The following is a 25,232-nucleotide window of genomic DNA, read 5'->3' as shown; positions in this document are numbered from 1 at the left end:
GTTGGTATTTATGTGGGAAACAAACCCTCAAAAGGGTATTCTCTGATTCCCACTCTAAGCATGCTATTTATCGAGTCAAAGATGTTCTTAAAAAGTCAACAGGAAGTGTTTTTGCGAAATATAGCGTAAATGATAATGTAGATGACATGCAATCAGTTTGATCATCAAAAATAACTTTATAATGAATGTAAGAATATGTTTTATCACGATCAACTCGACAATCTTTAGTATAAACTCGGATCGGAACCGAAAGTCTTATAAAACGACTTTTCCGTTGACTCTCGATTCGGATCCATGCATGCATGTTTGAGATCTGTATTGGAGTCTATTTTTGACCATTTTTATTTAAGTGTAACTCTGATATAGGGTAAAATACGCATATTTGTCCCGTGTAAATTGTATAATATTTGTATAGTTTTTATTTATTATTGTTAGTATTAGTATTATATTATATTCTTTTGTGTTTTGCCAGGTCCTGGTGCGAATGGAGCAAAAACAAGTAATATGTAAATAAAAAGCCAGTTGGGCAGAATGGGATACCAGAGACCGAATTGAAATTACCGCTAGTTTCCTTGAGTGGGCCGAGACCACTAACTCTATTTTATAAGTGGCCTACTTAATTATGATATTGAGATGGGTTTATGGGCATCAAGTCAACGAGCTGTTAGAGAATTTCATTAATTGAATAAGGAGTTTGGATGATAGAAGGAAAAAGGTCTGGCTTTCTATTTGTTGGAGGGTACGACATATATTATATTTGGAGAGCCGCACATAATTCACGAATATATTTATTTGGGGAGATCAAGATAAAGATGCACATGGGCCGCAAATAAAGCACAGAAGCCCAGACGATTATTTCAAAATCGTGACTTTGGGTTTTATCAATTGTTTTCTATTTGATAATAACCGAAGGAGAGTGGACAATATATATAGAATTCAACTTTAAACCATCGGGAGTGGCAGAAGATCAGGAGGACGGCTGGACGCAAGAGAAGGCATCAGACGAAAAAGAAAGTGGCTGCCGCCATTTATTATTAATTTGAAGAGAGGAGAAAGCCAATTGGTTCGAGGGTTCAAGACACGATCAAGATTTAATCTCGGGTTTGCAAATAATTAATTTATTAGTTTCGATATACTTTTTGTTATCAAACTTGATACTATGAATTGTTTGTTATTTGAGACTTGTTTCTTGTTCTTGGTTATGTTCCTTGGCTAATTTTCTAACTACCTAGGTTATGACAATAGTATAATAAAGTTTGGATTTTTATTTGATTTTTGTCGTGGTTGTGGATTTTTCTTGTATTGTAAAAGCTATGGAATTTTAACTTGGTGCGTATGCGTGCTTGTGATTGTTTGATTATTGTTTATTGCTTCATTCGATTCTTGGTGACGGTCTTTATCACATAATAGAGTCGGATTAGGGTTCTTGATTTAGGTGAATGTCTATATCACGTAATAGGTCATTAATCCTTTAGGGTGAAAACGCGTAAGTAACCTTAGAAACAATATTCGGTAATTTAATAAAATCAAGTGTGCTGCTAGACTCGTCGCGGAAAGGCTCGAGGATATTAATAGGTCTCGGTGTAGTTATAAGGAATTAACAACCCATTGTCTATTAAGCCAAGATTAAAACCCATAGTTGCTTTAGACGTTCGCGCGGCAAAGTAGAGCGTCTTACATAGGCACTTTCAAGAAACTAGAGGACGGAAAAGAAATCTAGAAAACCGGTGAGCGTAACAGCCTAGGTAGTGCCATAAGAATCGCCTTGAGAGTGTTTGAGGGGCTTAGTGGTGTCTTAATAGGTTTAGTATCCAAAGATCCCGGTTCCACACCACAAAATTATCGAATAGAAATCCATTCTGAGTTTAGCTTGCGTCTAGCCTAGGTAGTCTTCATCACCACTGGTAAAAACCTTCGTTCGAGTTCGCGTCTAGTTAGTATAATTTTAATTATATTTTTAGGATATTTAGAAAAACCCCCCCATCAAATAAACAATTAGTTAAGTCCGTGTCAGTCTAAGTCTAGATAGAGTCGTTAGCGTAATCAGTAGAGTCTCTTGGGTTCGATACTCGGACTTCCTTAGGCTATACTACACCGATCGGTACACTTGCCGGTTGTGTGGTTTAGGGTTTAGAGAGTCTTAGTTTTATAAATTTAAAGCTTAGAGAGTCTAGAATTAGGGTAATTTTAGTTGTTTTAATTAACCCACATTTAGCACATCAAGTTTTTGGCGCCGTTGCCGGGGACTCTTGGCGATTGCGTTGATTACTTTGTTTGGACTTGATTGACATTATACGTGCTACGTGCTATTTGTTTGAGTCGTAGGAGTCTAGATTTATTTGTTTCTTTTTGTTTTAGTTTGTCGAGTCAGTTGTTAGTCTTCTTCTTCTTCATCTCCACCTAGTCCACCACCCGTAGCTCACATGGCCCGTAGGACAGTCTACGATCAGGCGACCACTGGCTTTGCCGGTGGGAATTCCCCCATCACCCTTCCAGACATCCCGAACGATCGGTCTTGGCAGATTCCATCCTACATTATGACCGCCATCACAAATTCCTGCCAGTTCCATGGTCGTGACGACGAGGATGCCCCCGCTCATATCAATCGCATCACTCGTCTCTGCAGCACCTTCTCCATTGAGGGTGTCAATCTTGATGCTAGGTATCTTCAGATCTTTCCATTCTCACTCGCTGGACGCGCAGCCGTCTGGTTCGATTCTCAGCCCGCAGGCACTTTCACCACTTGGGCAGGTCTCCGTGATGCTTTCTTAGCCAAGTACTTTCCACCAGCCAAAGCGTCTCGCCTTCGTGATCAGATCCACTCCTTCCGCATGGAGCCTGATGAGCCGTACCACTTGGCGTGGGAGCGTTTTCAGACGCTTCTTTCCCGTTGTTCGCAGCATGGTTTGTCTGATTGGGCGTTAGTTGAAAAATTCTACAATGGTCTTACTCCTGAGATTAGAGCTCGTTTCGATATTTCAGCAGGAGGGCAACTTTTGGGCAAGAAGACAGTAGCTGAGTGTAACGATTTGTTTCAAAGTTTTGCCCATTCTGACATGGATTACAGCACTACCAGCAGGACTTCCATTCCTGTTCGTACCTCCTCGGCCGGTCGAGGGGTAAACCAAGTTAGCTTGGATCCATCGGTAGTTGCTGCTATGATCGAGAGAGTTAGAGAGGAGTTGAGGCAAGAGATGAAGCGAGAGCTGAGTGAGATTAAGAAGAGAATTGATAGGTGTGAGGTCTGTAGGGGAGGTCACGACACGCTCGATTGTCCCACTCTTACTCTAGAGCAGGTTGAGTTCATAGCTGGTCAGTCTAGGGGTCAATTTAGTAATAATAATAATCTTTTTAACTCCAGCTGGCAGGGTAGTGGTAGTAGTAGTGGATATCACCCTTCTGGCGATCCCCCTGGTTTTCCATTGAGTCAGTATCAAAGTAGGGGGACTGATTTATATCAGAGTGGTCAGTATAGTGGTTCGAGTAGGCAGTTTGCTAGTGGAGGACCGACTCAGGAGAGTCAAGGCAGTGGAAAGGCTCCTGAGGTTAGTACGAACAGGTTGGAGGAGATGTTCGCCCAGATGATGACGCAGACTCAGGCGTTCATGAAAAATCAGGAGCAGACGAATAGAAACCACGAACTTCAGCTTAAAAATCAAGAGTCTACTCTTTTAGATCTTCATAGGTCAGTAGGGGATATAGCTAGGCAGTTGAGAGAGTCCCCCTCTGGTCAGTTTTCAGGTACCACTCACCCGGTTAACCATTCTGTGAAAGCCATCACTACTCGTAGTGGGATGAGTCTAGGAGAGGTCGCGAGAGAGAGTGTTGAGTTAGAGAGTGACGCTGAGGTAGATGAGGAAATAGAGATGGAGGCCCCAGGTAAGGTGCAACATAGGCTAGACCCAGCAAGTACCGCACATACCGAGGAGCCTCAGGTTGAGAAGAAAGTAGAGAAGCAGCCGGTTAGGGCTAGGCCACCGCCAGTGATTGATTATTCCCGTCTTCCGTTTCCCGCCCGTGCTAAGCAGCAGCAATACGCTAGGGAATACGAGAAGTTTCTTACGATGTTCACCCAGCTAAAGGTGAATCTTCCGTTCATAGAGGCCCTGAGATCCATGCCCAAATATGCCAAGTTCCTTAAGGATTTTCTCAAGCGTAAGGATAAGATAGGTGAGTGTTCTAGTACTCCATTGAATGGAGATTGTTCTGCAGTGATCTTGACTAAACTTCCTGAGAAACTCACTGATCCGGGCATATTCACGATCCCATGTTTGTTTGGTGGTGATGTTCAAAACCACGCGTTGGCAGACCTTGGTGCTAGTATAAATTTGATGCCATATTCATTTTACGAAAAACTAGGCCTTGGTGATTTGAAGCCAACTCGAATGACCCTCTCGTTAGCGGATAAGTCAGTTAAGTATCCTCGTGGGATAGTGGAGAATTTGTTAGTGAAGGTGGACAGGTTTGTCTTTCCAGCGGATTTTGTAGTGCTAGATATGGAGGCTGATGAAAAAGTGCCATTGATTTTAGGGCGCCCGTTCTTGAACACCACTAAAGCGCTTATAGATGTCTTCTTAGGCACAATTACACTTAGAGCGGCAACGAGTCGGTAGTTTTCAAGGTGAATACTACGAGAGGGTCGAGTGATCGAGTCGAAGCGATCGCGTTGTTGGAGGAGAGTGGGAAGGTTGAGAGTGCCGAGAAAGAGGTGGTGACTGAGCCGAGTGTGGAGAAGGTGTTAAAACCCAAGTGTGGGGATCCACCTGATAGGAGAGTTGAAGAGTTGGAAGAGAGGTTGATGAGGTTAGAATCTAGGATAGAGACACTGAGCAGGGCTCAGTGTGGGGATAGATTTCGATATGAAACATCTAGATTCAAACCGCCCGATGACGAGTTGAGAGATTGTGAGAAATATGAGGGAGTTTGGAGAGATGCGGGAAATGATAGGTTTGATAGTGCTGCAGCCCGTAGTAGTTGGTATGGAGGTGAGCTGCGCTTATATGATCCTCCATGAGTGCGTAGACAGTTGTGCACCATTTGTAGAGTTTGTATATTGAGTCTTTTATTTTGTATCATGAGTCTAATTTAGTAGTATTGAGTCATTTTTTTTAGAGTCGGTACTGCTTTGGTGTTTGCTTGTTTTTGTTTATGCAGGTTTGAATATGTACCACCCGTACTCAATCTCCATTCGGGTGATTTTGGAGCTGTTTATTCAAATTTCAGGCATTTATCAAGTATACCAGTTAGAGTCAAGCCGATCGCGAACGAAATGCTATACGATCGAGCTGGATTGGACGAGAGTTTTGGAGCATCTGCGAATTAAACCAGCTAAGTCCTTTCCGATTTGCCCTTGGTCTTTTATTTCTTATTTATTTTTAGTTTTTTGAGTCGGTTTCCATCTTACATTGAGGGCAATGTAAAGTTTAAGTGTGGGGATGGGAACTATTGTTCAGTGTGTCTAGTTAGTAGAGTCTTGAGTCATAAAAAAAAATTTCAAAAATCCAAAAAAATTAAAAAAATAGAAAAATGTCTTTTGAAATAAGAAGTTTGCAAAATAAAAACGGAAAATGATAGAAAAGTCGGGTTTTTGATCGGGTTCAAATAATAATAATATGAGATAAAATATTCGTGCTCGTGTCTAGTTTGGGATGTGCGGGTAGGCCTGGTTCGGTTCTAGGTTCCTTTGATCTTAAATATACCTAATGTCGGTCTACTAGTGGGTTCTCATCTAGGGAAAGTGGGGAAATTGAAACCGCCAAAAAATAACATAAGGGGCACCGTTATAAGTCAAAACCGTTATAGTTTGTGATCATGAAAAAAAAGATAATAAAATAAAAGAATAAAAGTGAGCTAGAAACTGAATGAAAGTAGCCACTTCTATGTAGTCTGTGGTTGGGGATAGCGACTCTACAGCCGGATTACCGCTAGGGTGTGTGAAATCGACCGTGCAAAGCAATAAAAAGAAAAAAAATAATAAAAAGTACCGAAACTAAGTAATCTGTGGTTGGGGATAGCGACTCTACAGCCGGATTGCCTCTTGTTTTGGGAAAGCACCGTCTAGACTCACGAGAAAAAAAAAATATAAAAAAAACAAAACAAAAAAAAAGAAAAAAAAGAAAAAAAAAATCTGATTGTAAACTCTCCTGGTTTTGATATAAGACGGTTGGGAATTGGTCCAGTGATCGTTCCTTTTGTCCTATAAGTTTGAGGTGGGAGTAGATGGGCTTGCGATTTTTAGTGTGAGACCCTAGGTGGATTGACCCATATTTAAACTTAAATTGCATGATAAGGGCTCGGAACCGGGTTTGGGTTTAAGAGGATCGGAATACTTGCAATCGCGGCTAACACGAGTGTCGATTTTAATAAATTAACTTAAGCTTTTGGCCCGTTCGACTATTCCGACTATGATTCCGTTTGCATAATTCTTTTTCGGGGACGAAAAAAGGTTAAGTGTGGGGATATTTGATATAGGGTAAAATACGCATATTTGTCCCGTGTAAATTGTATAATATTTGTATAGTTTTTATTTATTATTGTTAGTATTAGTATTATATTATATTCTTTTGTGTTTTGCCAGGTCCTGGTGCGAATGGAGCAAAAACAAGTAATATGTAAATAAAAAGCCAGTTGGGCAGAATGGGATGCCAGAGACCGAATTGAAATTACCGCTAGTTTCCTTGAGTGGGCCGAGACCACTAACTCTATTTTATAAGTGGCCTACTTAATTATGATATTGAGATGGGTTTATGGGCATCAAGTCAACGAGCTGTTAGAGAATTTCATTAATTGAATAAGGAGTTTGGATGATAGAAGGAAAAAGGTCTGGCTTTCTATTTGTTGGAGGGTACGACATATATTATATTTGGAGAGCCGCACATAATTCACGAATATATTTATTTGGGGAGATCAAGATAAAGATGCACATGGGCCGCAAATAAAGCACAGAAGCCCAGACGATTATTTCAAAATCGTGACTTTGGGTTTTATCAATTGTTTTCTATTTGATAATAACCGAAGGAGAGTGGACAATATATATAGAATTCAACTTTAAACCATCGGGAGTGGCAGAAGATCAGGAGGACGGCTGGACGCAAGAGAAGGCATCAGACGAAAAAGAAAGTGGCTGCCGCCATTTATTATTAATTTGAAGAGAGGAGAAAGCCAATTGGTTCGAGGGTTCAAGACACGATCAAGATTTAATCTCGGGTTTGCAAATAATTAATTTATTAGTTTCGATATACTTTTTGTTATCAAACTTGATACTATGAATTGTTTGTTATTTGAGAATTGTTTCTTGTTCTTGGTTATGTTCCTTGGCTAATTTTCTAACTACCTAGGTTATGACAATAGTATAATAAAGTTTGGATTTTTATTTGATTTTTGTCGTGGTTGTGGATTTTTCTTGTATTGTAAAAGCTATGGAATTTTAACTTGGTGCGTATGCGTGCTTGTGATTGTTTGATTATTGTTTATTGCTTCATTCGATTCTTGGTGACGGTCTTTATCACATAATAGAGTCGGATTAGGGTTCTTGATTTAGGTGAATGTCTATATCACGTAATAGGTCATTAATCCTTTAGGGTGAAAACGCGTAAGTAACCTTAGAAACAATATTCGGTAATTTAATAAAATCAAGTGTGCTGCTAGACTCGTCGCGGAAAGGCTCGAGGATATTAATAGGTCTCGGTGTAGTTATAAGGAATTAACAACCCATTGTCTATTAAGCCAAGATTAAAACCCATAGTTGCTTTAGACGTTCGCGCGGCAAAGTAGAGCGTCTTACATAGGCACTTTCAAGAAACTAGAGGACGGAAAAGAAATCTAGAAAACCGGTGAGCGTAACAGCCTAGGTAGTGCCATAAGAATCGCCTTGAGAGTGTTTGAGGGGCTTAGTGGTGTCTTAATAGGTTTAGTATCCAAAGATCCCGGTTCCACACCACAAAATTATCGAATAGAAATCCATTCTGAGTTTAGCTTGCGTCTAGCCTAGGTAGTCTTCATCACCACTGGTAAAAACCTTCGTTCGAGTTCGCGTCTAGTTAGTATAATTTTAATTATATTTTTAGGATATTTAGAAAAACCCCCCCATCAAATAAACAATTAGTTAAGTCCGTGTCAGTCTAAGTCTAGATAGAGTCGTTAGCGTAATCAGTAGAGTCTCTTGGGTTCGATACTCGGACTTCCTTAGGCTATACTACACCGATCGGTACACTTGCCGGTTGTGTGGTTTAGGGTTTAGAGAGTCTTAGTTTTATAAATTTAAAGCTTAGAGAGTCTAGAATTAGGGTAATTTTAGTTGTTTTAATTAACCCACATTTAGCACATCAAACTCTCTGGAATTTTTACTACTCGAGTCTATGCTTAGCCAATTCATATGCATGTTTCCGATTATGCTTAAAAGTTGACTATTTTGCCCTTTTTGATATAAAACGTGATTTTTGGAAAAGTGAAAGAGTAGAAATCTTTATTACTGATTTATAAACTTGCACCGAAAATTTGAGGTCAGTTGGTGGTCCAGATTTTGAGTTATGGCCGATATCGTAAAACTATATCTTTATGTTACATAAACGGCGCATTTAGCGTATAACCTATTTAAGGCCACTTTCTGATATAAAACTCTTTACCCACTGATGTTATATAATATTTTGGGATTTTTATTGATTTTTATTTAATTTTTGGCTGATCGTATCATAGGTCGCTAAGTTGATTCGGTTAATGCCTGTTTTGACCGTTTAAGCCATAAAATGAGTTTTATAAATCCTTTTGACCCCAAACCTTTTTCCACTGATTTTATTTGTTAAATAAATTATTTTGAGCATTCTGGAAATATAAAAATCTCAGCTTTCTTTTGAAAACCCGGAAACGGCTCTAAATCGCATTTCTAAGCGTTTTTAGCGCATAGTATGCGTTATACCCATACTAAACATATAAGGTTCATACCTACTGGTGTATTTAGTATATTTTTATAAAATAACAGTAAGTATAAGTTCTTGAACTCAGATTTCCAGTTTTGGCATTTTTAGCCCTTGTGAAATTACCAAAATACCCCTACGGTGCATAGTTTGATTTTAAGCGATAAGTTTCATAAACGGGTCATACCCTACTGCTATACTATGTCAAATGAAGTATATTTACTGTATAAATTAGACCCGTAACTCAGATTTCTAATTTAACTCTTTTATAATCTTTTAAATGACCAATATGCCCTTATAAGGCATAAATTGAGTTTAAATTCATTCGGGGCATAATAGAACATAACTTGCTGATATTGTATCATATTTAAAGCATATTATCTCAGGGAACTTGCATATGACTCTTTTGGTTACCCGTAACGCTCTTTTAGCGTTCGGTTCGGTTTATGTAGCTAGTTTGCATAAATTGACCGAAACGGGTCAAACGTTATCATTTTGTCTCAAAATCCAGAATGTATTTAGTATACCCATATTATACAAGTATTCAAACTTGTCGGGTCTAAATCACATTCTATCCGGTCTTCGCTTAATCGTGCGCTTGAACCGTATCATCCTTAAAACTAACCGGCCTAAGCTTAGGCTTAAATGAAGACCCATTAGTATTCTAATTGGTTATTTATACCATTGTTCCAGACTAGAGCCTTCCGGTAAATTGTACCTACGCTTACTTAAGTGAATACGGCTGAGTTATTATAATTCTTGCTATTTAAGACAGGAGCTAGCTCAGGTAAATACTCTTAACTTATTTTCCCTATTACGGGCTTGGGATACGGTAATATAAATACCGCATGGTCAGGTATGGGATTCGAAGACCAATGAGTCGGGAAATCCAAATAACCTGTTTTAATTCGTATTGCTTGACTGAAACATTGGGGGTTAATGCGACCGTGTCCTGGATATCCTTGACTCATTAAATGCAATGGCCACGACCTAAGCACGGGGTGTAGGCATACACCTGACAGATGCTTTATGCTTATTAATTGATTATACCCAATAAGGGATTCCCAATAAGGGAATAGTGGTGTGTCGGTTAATCTTGAACCGGCATAGAACCGGGCCCCGTATGTAGAGCAAGTTATGTAAAACTGATAACATGAGATATAGTTTGTCCCAAGTATAAATGATTAATCTTGCCTTGTGCATTTTAATCAAGTGTCAAAATAGTTTTGTGCCTTGTGCGCCTAAACCAATTTTCATAAACTCTTTTCAAATGAGTCAGTTGAGTGCATTTACCAGTGAAAACTGACGTATTTTCCAAAGTCTAAGTGACAGGTACAAGTACGTAATAGGCTGGAAGCTGCTCAGGGCGTTAATAAGGAATCTTGCAAGTTCTAGGCGCCTAAAGTCTGTTGAACAACATTTAAGTTTTAAGATCCGCCTGTGGATCCTCTACTTTCCGTTGTAATACTTGATATTACTTTATATTCGGATTGTAATATATTTATCTTTGCTTCCGCTCTGCATTTATAAATTGTGTTGTTTGACTATGATGTTATCAACTACGTCACGATACTCCCCACCGGGCCCACCGGTGACACGTGGAAATTCGGGGTGTGACAGGTTGGTATCAGAGCCAACATTGAGTGAATTAAACACTAGCCTTTTGTGTTTAATCTCAATGACACAATAGCACATTCATTAACCTTCTGAGTCTAGACTTAACATAGGAATACCCTCATCTCTATTCGGAGAATTTTTGTTTTCAATTCTATATATTCTTGATGTGTCGTCAAGCAAAGAAGCTATAATGGGAATTCTCCCCATTAGAAGCCTAGGGAAGGCTGAGCTTCGTACTGAGACCAGGATTAACGTACGACCAAGGAGAGGACATTCAGAACAAGAAAATGAAGGAGAGACTCCTTTTACTGAAGATCGTTTCCTTAAAAGTCTTTATAACGATATTTATCTTTTGGTCCCTTTGAGGACAACATCATCTCTTTTAAGTCCCTTTTTGGGCAATTCAGTATTTTTAGAATCATTGGAATACTTTATCAAAATTTCATTTATTTAATATATAAGAATATAATATATGAAATAAATTAAAGTAACATTCCTTTTTGCAAAGATCTACCATTATATTAAGATGGCAAAATCTAAAAAGGGACAAGACCTAGCTCAGGTGTCATTTAAGACAGAGCCAAGATGGTATCTCCATAATTAGATTCAGATCCATAATTAACGTCTCAACTTAGGATTGATCTGCGTTATGTTAAAAAGAGAATCTTAGGGGTGAAACCTAGCCACGTGTCGTCGCAGACATGGCCAAGATGGTAGAACCTGTCAAAAAGATTCCAAATTTATGTTAACATCTGAAAGTGTGTTAACATGCTGGGCAAATTGTGATGCAGTATAAATCACACAGGCCATCCTTGAAAATTGGGATTTATTTAAAACTCCCTGTAAGTAAAACAGCCATCCATTAAGGATGAAGTGCCTACGGGTAATAAATTTGAAAATTGGGATTTATTTAAAAATTCCCTGTAAGTAAAACAGCCATCCATTAAGGATGAAGTGCCTACGGGTAATAAAATTTGAAAATTGGGATTTATTTAAAATTCCCTGTAAGTAAAATAATCATCCCTTAAGGATGAAGTGCCACGGGCTATAATACACTGTCCGATTGCGACATCGACAGTTGTGATCTTTTGAGATTTCCCGTCCTAAGGGGGTGAGCTATGCTCAAAGCCCTCTAGACGATAATCTGGTCGTTATGTCATTGTTATGACCGCTGAACGACAATTGATTCAAATTAAAGTACTAATCCTGTCGTTATGTCATTATTATGACCGCTGAATGACAGTTGATTTAAATTAAGTGCTAATCCTGCCGTCATGTCATTATTATGACCACTGAATGACAGTTGATTAAATTAATGGCACTGATCATGTCGTCATGTCATTACTATGACCGTTGAACGTATCATCAGTGCAATGACTATATGTCTTAACATCTTACGAGATGTTAATTGATAGGCCCACGGGCCAGAAATTTTAATAAAGACAGTCGTAACCTATGACTCCCTGTCAGAAAAAGGTAATGAACTAGGTTCAAACCTCAAGGCTTTGATTCTCTGAAATCCTAGCTTATAATTGATAAATGTCCTTGTGACTAGGCCTTGGTGCCACCCCAATATCCGTAATGTTTTATAACTAGGATAAATTGTAATGCCTCGATTCTCAGAAATCATGACTTATAAATTAAACTTGTCTACTCGACTAGGCCATTTGTGCCATTACTATCTTATAAATTAGGATTCATGATAAAAATCCTGAATAAAATAAATATTATTCCTTTTCCGTTCAGTGTATGTATTAAGGAGAATCTTAAAAGATTTGACCTAGCTTGAATGTCATTGAAGACCTTGCTAAGATGGTAAAACCTGGTTAGAAGAGATTCAGATCCTGATTAACACTTGAAAACGTGTTAACACTCCCGACAACAGTGATGCGGTAAAATCACGCTTGTCATCTCTATGTTAGGAACTTCCAAACCCCTTAATTAGCCTATATAATCGATAGGAATCATGGCTAATAAACGTCGAACATGATGTACACATCTAAACATCCACCTGGGATGTATACCTACGGGCGAAGACGCATACATGAAAAAGATAGTTCTATTTCATAACTTCTTGTCAAAACAATGAGTTAGGAAATTTTCCTATCCAAAGGAATCATTGATTATGTTTTAAAATTTCCCTAGTGACAAGGCGTCTGTGCCATCAAAAAGTCCTATGGAACAAGCCGTTGTGCTATATAAAATGTCACTATGACATTGACAGTCGTGACTTACGTCCCCTGTCTAGTAAGCATAAAGGATTTTATCCATTTGAACGCCAAAGATGGTTATTTAAAGACCTAGGCAAAACATGATCACATAAATTTAATACTATCTATTGGTCCATATGGTTGAGTTACACCATGACTATTTAAGCGCCGCGTTCGACAATTCGCTGTATAATTAAGCAATTAATATTACATGGTTAGTTAGCCATCAAAGCTTCTCCACGGCTGACTCCTCTGGGGCTCACAAACATCTAATTAGTCAGAATGATGTACATTGACTAGCCTTTGTGGCAAAATAAAATTACCTTCCAAAAGATGACGGTTGTAGTCTTTGACTCTCTGTCCAAAGGTGAAGAACTATGTTCGAACCTTAAGATCTCTGATCCAATAAGATTGCAGCTTATATATTAATGCCTTAAGTGCCATATTTTGTATGTCCTTTGTGACAAGGCCTTCGGGCCTATGATTAATAATGTCCTTCATGACAAGCCTTCCAACTATCTAAAGATTGACGTTATGACGAGGACAGTTGTGACATTGTGATCCCCAGTCAAAAGGTACTGGACTCGGTCCAAACCATAAACACAATTGATGGTCCTTTTTGACCTAGGCTAAATATAATTGGCATACTTTCTAGTAGCATACTATAAGGAAGTTATAAACCTAACAGCCATTATGGTTTAGTAATACCATGACTTTATAAATCATCCATTACGATGATTCCATAATAACTTGCATCTAAGCATATGTTATTTTGGTGTTAGTACCAAAGCTCCAGAATGAAGGTTTCCGACGAAGCACACAGCAGTACAGCGGCTATAAACAATGATGCAAATATAAATATAAATGTTAATGGCACTACTCTTCAGGCCTTGATTAGCGCAACAATTAGTGAAGTTGTGGATAAGGTCCTTGAGAACGAAAAGGAACCGAGTGTCACTCACTCAAAGATCCATACGGAAACGCATACATCGGCTCGTAAGGAGAGCTCCGTTCACTCTTCAGATGACAAGAGCGAACCTCAGGAGTTAGCACTCTATGATAAGCCCCGTTCAACTGAGGGCGGGTGCACCTACAAATATTTCGTCTCATGCAAACCCAGAGATTTCAATGGCGAAAAAGGAGCAATTGATGCTATGGAATGGCTTGAGGAAATGGAAACGGTTGTGGACATCAGCGATTGTGCTGATAAGGATGTAGTAAAATTTGTTTCACAATCTTTTAAGGGAGAGGCTCTTGTATGGTGGAAGGCCATGATGCAGACCACGGGGAAAATTCCCCTATACCTTATGGGATGGTCCAAGTTTGTGGACCTTATCAAAGAGAACTACTGTCCACAACACGAAGTGGAAAAGGTGGAGACAGATTTTCTGAATCTCACAATGAAAAACCTAAATTGTCAGCAATATGTTACCGACTTCAACTCCCTATCTAGACTGGTACCCTATTTAATTACCCCGGAACCAAAACGCATTGCGCGTTTCATCGGTGGTTTGGCCCCAGAAATAAAAGGGAATGTTAAGGCTGCAAGACCAATCAACTACAGATCAGCTGTAGATCTATCCTTGTCTCTCACTCTAGATATAGTGAGACAAAAGTCGTTCATGAATGAAACTAATGACAAAAGACAAAGGGAGGAGGATAACTCTCAGAATCCTAAGAAGAGCAAATCCAAGCTCAACAATAACCAACAGGATTCCAACAAAAAGCCTACATGCAAAACCTGTAAAAGAAGACATTGGGGGCAGTGTCGATTAAACCAAAAGATAAAGCAATGTGGCATCTGTAAAGAGTTGGCCACCAGTCCCACGAATGTAGGGGCATGAAGGATGCAAACTGTTTTAGCTGTGGTGAAAAGGGACACATCAGTACTAATTGCCCTAAGGCTGCCAAGAAAGGAGCAGCTAGGCCTGGAAAGGATAAGAAAGGAACAGCCTGGACTACCGGTTGAGTACCTGAGACAGTGCACATCGATAATAGCATTAGGTACGTCCTATACCATTTAGCATTGATAATGACTGCCAAGTATTTTTGCATTGATGCAAGGGATAATAAGCCTTTAACAAACCATAAGCTTAGCAAACTCTGGATTACATTCATGAGGACTCCATATATTAAATATGAGGTATAACTTACCAATGGAATCTTTAATGACCTCTCTCCCATCCTCGGAGAAAATCCTTTCATAAGAATCTGGAGTACTCTTCCCCAGAAAGAGTACGGCAATATATATTATTTATTTTATTTTGTTATTTTTCTCATTGTTTTCTATCGTCTGCGAATGCCAAACTATGTTTGATAAGAGTACCATATGAGGATTTGCGTATCCTAGTGTGTCCCATAGATTGCTTCCATGCCTGATCAGTATGGAAGTTTAATGCATGGGATCCCCGAAGATATCCTAATGGTCATCTTGTACTAAAGTCGACTAGTAGTGTTCAAAGAAGATATCCAATATAAAAATGTCCTTATAAGTATCTTTACTTAGGGCATCCTTGCAATAGTAAAGGAAATGTGTCATTTATCTGACACCGACAGCGATAGATGAGCCAAAGCCTGAGAATACGGAAATCTCTGACATCTCTATGTGTCATAATTAGCTTCTTTATAAGAATTACCATGTTTACCTTCTGAGAGGCAAGAGGATGTTAGGACAAACATCCCGCTTAGGGCTGCAGTTATTGTAAGAATCCTATATCTGTTATTACCAACGAAATAGGAAGAACTAAGAGCCAAATCAATAAGTTTTGGATAAGGTTTCGTAAAGCCAAAATTCAAAGTTCTAAGAACTCCGATTTTTAGTAAATAAGAAAGACGGTTCATCTTGCTTATGCATTGATTACCGCAACCCTATTTAGGCAATAACTAGGAATCCCCAATTTGCTGACGGGATCGTCGATTTATTCGACTAGCTGTAAGGAACAACTATTCTTTGAGATTAGTCAAGCAGCGGTTGAAATGACCAAATCGCCTTAAGATAAGCTTTTCGGTAATGGTTGTTAGATAAGTATCAATGCTGCTTCTTTTGGAGACCTTGTATAGGTAAGATGTTGAACATCTATTGCTAGACAGAAAATTGGTAAGTCCAAATATCAGGATCTAAAAGTTGCCTTGGAAACAACGAATAAGATCGAGAAAATCTATAACCATCTAATAGTTGCCAGTATTCGGCAGAGGATCAAGGATTCATGGAAATAGCTGTCACACCCCGATTTCCACGTGTCTCACCGGTGGGCCCGGAGGGGGATTACCGTGACGATGTTGGCAACAATATAGTCAAACCACACAATTATATAATGCACAGCGGAAGCATAAGAAAAATATATATATTTCAACCTCTGGTGATAATATCAATGTATTACAGAAGTTGAATATCCACAGTGGATCGTAAATAAAAGTAAAGTATTGTTCCATTAGATACTGCAATCAAGCTTGCGAGGCTTATCCCGACGCTAGGGAGCTAATACCAGCCAATTACGTTTAGGTACCTGCACTTAATCTTTTTGGGGAAAATACGTCAGTTTACACTGGTAAATACATTCAACTGACACATTTGAAAATGTTTATTAAAATTGATTTGAATGCACAAGGCACAAACTCTTTTATAACTTGGGAAAATTCATAATGATCTTGTGAACGTTTTACATGTTCTTTTATGCGTTCAGTAGCCCGGGTCGTGCCGGGTTAAAGATTTATAGACACACCACGTTTGCGTAAAACCGTAGTACAAAAACCAACGGCTACGTCTTTTAATTTTAATGTCGACACTTTATACCGGGTGTACGCCTACACCGGGATGTCGATGGTCGTGGCCATTTCGTAAAATGATGCCGAGGATATCCGGGACAACGGTCATTAAACCCCCCAAAGGCTTATAAGCAACAAAACTGTTTAAATGAGCCGATCATATTTAATCAATTAACCACCTAAGCGATGGAATTATATAATGCTCAATCAAGCGGTATTAATATACCGTAACCCAAGCCCATATAGGGGAAATAAGTTAAAGTATTTACCTTTGCAAGTATTAATCCTTAATTTAGATCAAGTCACCGATAGCTTTTACTGGGGCTCCTAATCTGGAACGAAGGTTTTAATTAACCTCTTAGAATCCTAACGGTCCTTATATTAGCCGTAGCTTAAACCGGTTGATTCCGATATATAGATATGGTTAATTCGCACGAAAAGGCGAAAACCGAGAATGGAGTATGATTTGGACCCAACAAGTTTAGTGACTTGTTTTATATGGGTTTATAGTTCATACTCTGGATTTTGGGGTTCAAATAATATAATTTGACCCATATCGGCTATTGCACGAAAACTAGTTCCATGAGCCGTACCGTGTGCGCAAATAGGCGAAACGGTTAACCATAAGAGTCGTACGCTTATTTCCTAAGTCAACAGGCCTTAAAAGTATTTTGGTATCAGTAGGATACCTTCTGTAATGCCCGTAACGAGTTTAAGTTAATATTATGCCCCGTAGGGGCTTTTCGGTCATTTTAAAGACTTTAAAAGGGCTTTTCGAGTTCTACAGGAAATCTGAGTTTCCCGAACAGCTTATAAAGCTTAAAATACTTTGTTTATTATTTAAAACCAGTAGCAACTGGAATCGGGTCAAAAGACCTTGTAGAACTCCCGTTTTGGCCAAAAAGGGCATATTCGGTATTAACCGAACCGTAGCCATAACCGCAGGTTATGAGCAAGGTAAAAATTATTAAAAATCTTTAAAATTCCCAAAATATTATTTTACCACAGTGGGTAAGAGTTTTGGTGACAAAAACTTGGGTTAGATGGGCGTTATGCTAATTGCGCCGTTAATTACAAAACTTTCTTAAAAGTGCGCCTTTTAGCATAACTCTCATTTTAGGCCTCGGATTGACGTGAAACTTTAAGGACATGCTTATAATTTAACAAGCAAGGTTTTGGTCCGTTCACGTGTCCGAAATACTCGTTTTAATTTTAAAAGGCCGTTACGGTCAACTTTTAGGCGAATGACGGAAATACGTAAAAGACTCGGATAACTCATGAACCGACCACAGAGGCGTATACCAACATGTGACCTGGTCCTAAGAGAGTCCTAAGGTATATTTATACCTCACTAAAACAGGTCAGAACTGAAGTCAAAGCAAAAGTCAAACTTTTGCGACATTCGGCTCCGAACCGGTTCTATATAGTAAATGATCGATTCAAACGAGCGCAAACAGGTTTATATACTTATTATCATGTTTTATGATTGTCAAAACAGGTTCCATAACATATACATTACAGATTATGCATAAATCGCTAAAATAGCTTTCTGTTGACTTTTTAACCGCACGTTTGACTCGATATTTGACATAGTTAGAGTGGTGATCAGGGGGAACCATTTCAGAGGTTTATTACCCACGTAAATACCAACTCATAACCACTTTTGATTCGTCATAAGACTGAACCATTACTGATTTATTGCAAAGTCAAACCGTAGTTACGACGGTTTGGTTTTTAGCTAAAAACTAAGCATAAACTGAACAATGGATGATCAAGGTAACTTACAGAAGTTAGAACTTGAATATGGAGCAGAGAAGAAACACTTGGGAGCCTTTAGAATGGCCAGAGATGTGTGTTTGAGTTGTTGTGAATGTTATGCACACAAAGGTGCTATTTATAGCCAAGAACAAGCCCCTATGATCATTACAACTACCACAATAGTCCAGAGATGATGGGTAGGTGTCCTAGAGGTGTATGGGTCGAGTATAGAGTGCCCATGCTCCATTAATTGGTGTTTGATCGTTCAAAAGTCCCAAAAGGCAAGAAACTACAAAGTTTCTGCATCTGGGCACTTTACGCGGCCCGCATGGGAGTTCCCATGCATTTTAATGCGGGTCGCCTAAAGATCAAATATCAGTTGCGTTTTTGAGGTGGCTCGCGGCCCGCCTCAACTTATGTTTAAACCTTATGCGGGTCGCGAGAGGTTATATTTTCTGAATTTCTCAAATCTTTTATAATGATTACAGAATCTGGCCATTAATAACGAAATCTTTCGTAATGATTCGCCTGACCTTTCGGTTTTGAAGGGGTAACTTTGCGGTTTGGCCCTCGGTTATTTACCGATAGGGGCCTCGTGTTATTTACCCGCATTATTAAGTCCCCGGTTTATTTATTTAATTATATTGGAAAGCCTTAACTTTCACTGTCGACGCTTTTAACCCTTCTTCTACGAATTCGATCGTAACTTTCTCGTTTCATATCGAAACTTCGCGAAATTCATATATATTATTTTAGTGAGGGTATAATACCGTTACAAGTCTTTGGAACGTTAAAGGGTCACTCAGAGGTATTATTAAACATGTTGACACAGTTAACCCCTGTAGTTTGTAATCTCTCACTTTCTTCCGCGTTTTGTTTTTGTACGATCTATAATTTATTCGTTTGAAGGTTTAAGCATTATTTAGGGATACTATACAGTATATTTACCCTTGTTGACATTTATAACCCTCGAATTTATATATACTTTCAAGGTTTGTCAAAATTAGTCCTTTATTTATTATAGATGCCACGTGTAAACAAATGACACGTGTTAACACATCATTGGACACAAAAATTCGAGGTGTTACATCCTCACCCCCTTAAAATAAATCTCGACCCGAGATTTACTCAAATAAATAGGGGTATTTTTCTTTCATTGTAGCTTCGACTTCCCACGTATATTCAGGACCTCTACGAGCATCCCATTTGACTTTTACAATCGGTACGTGCTTTCTGCGAAGCTTCTTCACCTGTCGATCTTCAATCGACAAAGGTTTTTCTATGAACTTTAAGCTCTCATCTATATGCACATCTGTGTGTGGAATCACCAACGACTCGTCGGCGAAGCACTTTTTGAGATTGCAGATGTGGAACACATTGTGAATTCCATTGAGCTCTTCAGGCAAGTTTAGTTTATAGGCAACTGATCCGACCCGTTCAATGACCTCAAAAGGTCCTATGTATCTCGGACTCAGTTTGCCCTTCTTGCCGAAGCGCATCACCCCCTTCCAGGGTGACACCTTAAGTAATACTTTTTCACCTACTTCGAAGTGAAAATCCTTACGCTTTGGATCAGCGTAGCTTTTCTGCCTATCGCGGGCAGCCTTGAGACGTTCCCGGATCTGGACAATCTTGTCCGTCGTCTGGAAAACAATCTCTGGTCCCGATAATTGGACCTCTCCTACTTCCGCCCAACAAACAGGCGATCTGCATTTCCTACCAAGAGCATTGAGGTTAAGAATAATTTGATTGAAAGGATTTTGGCTGCACAGCGAGAGGCTGTGTTAAAACCCATTCGAATCAATGCCAAGAGCATTGAGGTTAAGAATAATTTGATTGAAAGGATTTTGGCTGCACAGCGAGAGGCTGTGTTGGAAGCTAATTATCCTAATGAAAAGCTGGGAGTAACTGAGGAGCAGTTGACTCTTAGCAAGGATGGAATTCTTAGACTGAACGGACGTATATGGGTTCCGATATATGGAGGACTACGAGATGTTGTTCTCCAGGAAGCCCATAGCTCCAAATACTCAGTCCATCCTGGTGCTGATAAAATGTACCAAGACTTAAAGGCAAATTATTGGTGGATAGGCTTGAAAAAGTCTGTAGCCGCCCATGTAGCAAAGTGCTTGACTTGTGCTCAAGTCAAAGCCGAGCACCAAAAGCCGTCTGGCTTGCTACAACAGCCTGAACTTCCCAAGTGGAAGTGGGAATGCGTAACTATGGACTTCATAACCAAGTTACCCAAAACCAGGAAAGGAAACGATACAATATGGGTCATAGTTGATAGGCTGACTAAATCAGCTCATTTTCTACCCATCAAGGAGACGTATAGCTCCGATATGTTAGCCCAACTATATGTTGATAAGATTGTAGCCTTACACGGCATACCTGTGTCTATTATCTCCGACAGGGATACTAGATACACATCTCATTTCTGGAAAAGTTTCCAGCAATCTTTGGGCACGCGTTTAAATTTTAGTACGGCTTACCATCCACAGACGGACGGTCAAAGTGAGCGTACTATCCAAACGCTAGAAGACATGCTTCGTGCATGTGCGATCGATTTAGGTGGTAACTGGGATAAAAACCTACCCCTGATCGAATTCTCCTACAATAATAGCTACCACACCAGCATAAAGGCTGCGCCTTTTGAGGCATTATATGGTAGGAAATGCAGATCGCCTGTTTGTTGGGCGGAAGTAGGAGAGGTCCAATTATCGGGACCAGAGATTGTTTTCCAGACGACGGACAAGATTGTCCAGATCCGGGAACGTCTCAAGGCTGCCCGCGATAGGCAGAAAAGCTACGCTGATCCAAAGCGTAAGGATTTTCACTTCGAAGTAGGTGAAAAAGTATTACTTAAGGTGTCACCCTGGAAGGGGGTGATGCGCTTCGGCAAGAAGGGCAAACTGAGTCCGAGATACATAGGACCTTTTGAGGTCATTGAACGGGTCGGATCAGTTGCCTATAAACTAAACTTGCCTGAAGAGCTCAATGGAATTCACAATGTGTTCCACATCTGCAATCTCAAAAAGTGCTTCGCCGACGAGGCGTTGGTGATTCCACACACAGATGTGCATATAGATGAGAGCTTAAAGTTCATAGAAAAACCTTTGTCGATTGAAGATCGACAGGTGAAGAAGCTTCGCAGAAAGCACGTACCGATTGTAAAAGTCAAATGGGATGCTCGTAGAGGTCCTGAATATACGTGGGAAGTCGAAGCTACAATGAAAGAAAAATACCCCTATTTATTTGAGTAAATCTCGGGTCGAGATTTATTTTAAGGGGGTGAGGATGTAACACCTCGAATTTTTGTGTCCAATGATGTGTTAACACGTGTCATTTGTTTACACGTGGCATCTATAATAAATAAAGGACTAATTTTGACAAACCTTGAAAGTATATATAAATTCGAGGGTTATAAATGTCAACAAGGGTAAATATACTGTATAGTATCCCTAAATAATGCTTAAACCTTCAAACGAATAAATTATAGATCGTACAAAAGTCCCAAAAGGCAAGAAACTACAAAGTATCTGCATCTGGGCACTTTACGCGGCCCGCATGGGAGTTCCCATGCATTTTAATGCGGGTCGCCTAAAGATCAAATATCAGTTGCGTTTTTGAGGTGGCTCGCGGCCCGCCTCAACTTATGTTTAAACCTTACGCGGGTCGCGAGAGGTTATATTTTCTGAATTTCTCAAATCTTTTATAATGATTACAGAATCTGGCCATTAATAACGAAATCTTTCGTAATGATTCGCCTGACCTTTCGGTTTTGAAGGGGTAACTTTGCGGTTTGGCCCTCGGTTATTTACCGATAGGGGCCTCGTGTTATTTACCCGCATTATTAAGTCCCCGGTTTATTTATTTAATTATATTGGAAAGCCTTAACTTTCACTGTCGACGCTTTTAACCCTTCTTCTACGAATTCGATCGTAACTTTCTCGTTTCATATCGAAACTTCGCGAAATTCATATATATTATTTTAGTGAGGGTATAATACCGTTACAAGTCTTTGGAACGTTAAAGGGTCACTCAGAGGTATTATTAAACATGTTGACACAGTTAACCCCTGTAGTTTGTAATCTCTCACTTTCTTCCGCGTTTTGTTTTTGTACGATCTATAATTTATTCGTTTGAAGGTTTAAGCATTATTTAGGGATACTATACAGTATATTTACCCTTGTTGACATTTATAACCCTCGAATTTATATATACTTTCAAGGTTTGTCAAAATTAGTCCTTTATTTATTATAGATGCCACGTGTAAACAAATGACACGTGTTAACACATCATTGGACACAAAAATTCGAGGTGTTACAATAGCAAACCTCCTAAGTTCTTGTTAAGAAATAAGGTTCAACAAAAGATATCACCCTGGAAAGGTGTGCCAATCTGTTAATTATCAGGACAGTAAGCTCTGAATATATGAAATCATTCGAAGTAGTCGAATATATCAAGATCAAATAACTTATGAGCTAGAACCTATTTAAGGAGCTTGGTGGAGCTCGCAATGTATTACACCCTAAGGATTAAAGGATATGCTTCGCCAATAAGTCAAGAAGCACTATCACATAACGGTTGGCAGACAGACGGACAGAGTGAGCGTACCATCCAAACGTTGGAAGACATGCTTCGAGCATGTGTGATTGGTTTAGGTGGCAGTTGGGATAACCACCTACCCTTGATAGAGTTCTCCTATAAAAATAACTACCATACTAGTATTAAGGCTGCGCCTTTTGAGGCCTTATATGGTAGAAACTGTAGATCGCCCATCTGTTGGGCAGAAATTGGAGATGTCCAACTATCAGGACCAGAAATCGTTTTTGAGACAACGGACAAGATCGCTCAGATCTGCGATCGTTTGAAAGCTGCCAAGGATAGGCAGAAGAGTTATGCGGATCCACAGCGCAAAGATTTTTCACTTCGATATAGGTGATAAAGTGTTACTTAAGGTATCGCCCTAGGAGGGGGTGATGCGATTTAGTAAGAAAGGCAAGCTAAGCCCGAGGCACATAGGACCCTGCGAGACTGTTGAGCGTATCGGGTCAGTTGCTTATAAGTTAAACTTGCCTGAAGAACTTAGCGCTATTCATAATGTGTTTCACATCTGTAATTTGAAGAAGTGTTTCGCTGACGAATCACTGGTTATACCGCATACAGATATGCACATAGACGAGAGTTTGAAGTTCGTGGGAAAAACCATTGTCGATTGAGGATCGACAGGTAAAGAAGCTTCGAAGGAAGCATGTACCTATTGTTAAGGTCAAATGGGATGCCCGTAGAGGACCCGAATATACGTGGGAAGTGGAATCCACGATGAAGGAAAAATATCCTCATTTATTTCAGTAAATCTCAAGGTCGAGATTTCTTTTAAGGGGGGTGAGGATGTAACACCTCGAAAATTTTCATCCAATAATGTATTGACACGTGTCATAGACTTTGCATATGCGAAAACATACCTTAGAGGGACTAAAGTTGACAAACGGTGAAAACTATGGAACGTAAGGGTCCAAAGTGTCAACAATGGATAAATAGACTCCATAATAACCCTACATAATGTTTATAACCTTAAACGGATGGATCATGGATCATACGAAGCGGAAATTTCACGAAAGTGAGGAATTGCAAACTATAGGGGCCAAAAGTGTCAACATGTTGAATTTATACCTCTGAGTGAACTTTTGGCAGACCCGAAGCTTTTTAATGCTAAAATATACTCACTAGAATATGTGGTAAAAATTTCATGAAGTTTCGTTATCATATGAGAAAGTTATGGCCAAAACCGTACTTGAGGGGTTAAAAGCGTCAACGTCGAATTTCATGACTTTTCGGGTGAGCGCAAAGTTAACCGAGGACATTGCCATGTTGGTAAATGTCCCAAGGTTCTTAAAAACCAGATTTGAGGGTTTACGAGTCGAAATAAATAGCCAAAACCTCGCGTGCGAAGACAGGGACCAAAACTGCCAACAATGAACAAAGTTTGGAACCTGCAGACACCAGGCGGCCCGCCTGGGCTGTCTTAAGCGGGCCGCATGCCCCTACCAGTAACAGAAAATCGCAAAAATTTGATTTTGGGTCAGTTTTGTGAGTTGGGAACAGCTGGTTTCACCTCCCATTTGCACCAATAGATAGCCATGCATGTAAGGACACCTGGAAGCCTCTCATAACACCTGAATTCCTCTTAAATTCAGATCATTTCTCATTTTGGGGGCACTTGTGTTAGTAACAAGAACACCCACAAGCTTGCAAGAACTCACAAGGCTTTCCAGGAGCAATCTGATCGACAAGGCAACTTCCAAGTGCTATCTAGGCTTCATTAGGACCTTTGTAAGCATTCATATCATTCTCTAATCCGTTCTAGCTTTGATTATTAGCCAAAAGTCAAACCGTTGTTCATATAGTTTGACTTTTCGATTAAACGAGTTTGGCTCTGTCATTTCTCAAATTGAAACCACTTATAAGTTGGTATTTATGTGGGAAACAAACCCTCAAAAGGGTATTCTCTGATTCCCACTCTAAGCATGCTATTTATCGAGTCAAAGATGTTCTTAAAAAGTCAACAGGAAGTGTTTTTGCGAAATATAGCGTAAATGATAATGTAGATGACATGCAATCAGTTTGATCATCAAAAATAACTTTATAATGAATGTAAGAATATGTTTTATCACGATCAACTCGACAATCTTTAGTATAAACTCGGATCGGAACCGAAAGTCTTATAAAACGACTTTTCCGTTGACTCTCGATTCGGATCCATGCATGCATGTTTGAGATCTGTATTGGAGTCTATTTTTGACCATTTTTATTTAAGTGTAACTCTCTGGAATTTTTACTACTCGAGTCTATGCTTAGCCAATTCATATGCATGTTTCCGATTATGCTTAAAAGTTGACTATTTTGCCCTTTTTGATATAAAACGTGATTTTTGGAAAAGTGAAAGAGTAGAAATCTTTATTACTGATTT

The 25,232-nt window shown here is 39.4% G+C and overlaps 1 protein-coding gene across 1 annotated transcript; it reads left to right on the top strand.

Annotated features, from left to right (window-relative positions):
- The first annotated feature begins 2,423 nt into the window (after positions 1-2,423).
- On the top strand, positions 2,424-5,014 carry LOC110943689. Its single transcript, XM_022185423.1, has 2 exons — positions 2,424-4,514; positions 4,595-5,014. Exons 1-2 carry the CDS (start codon positions 2,424-2,426, stop codon positions 5,012-5,014), a joined length of 2,511 nt encoding a protein of 836 aa, XP_022041115.1.
- Positions 5,015-25,232: the final 20,218 nt, after the last annotated feature.

Source organism: Helianthus annuus, chromosome 5, assembly GCF_002127325.2.
Source record: "Helianthus annuus cultivar XRQ/B chromosome 5, HanXRQr2.0-SUNRISE, whole genome shotgun sequence".
Lineage (NCBI taxonomy): Eukaryota > Viridiplantae > Streptophyta > Magnoliopsida > Asterales > Asteraceae > Helianthus > Helianthus annuus.
The sequence above is the reverse complement of the archived record's forward strand: the minus strand, read 5'-3'. Positions and strand labels throughout refer to the sequence as shown.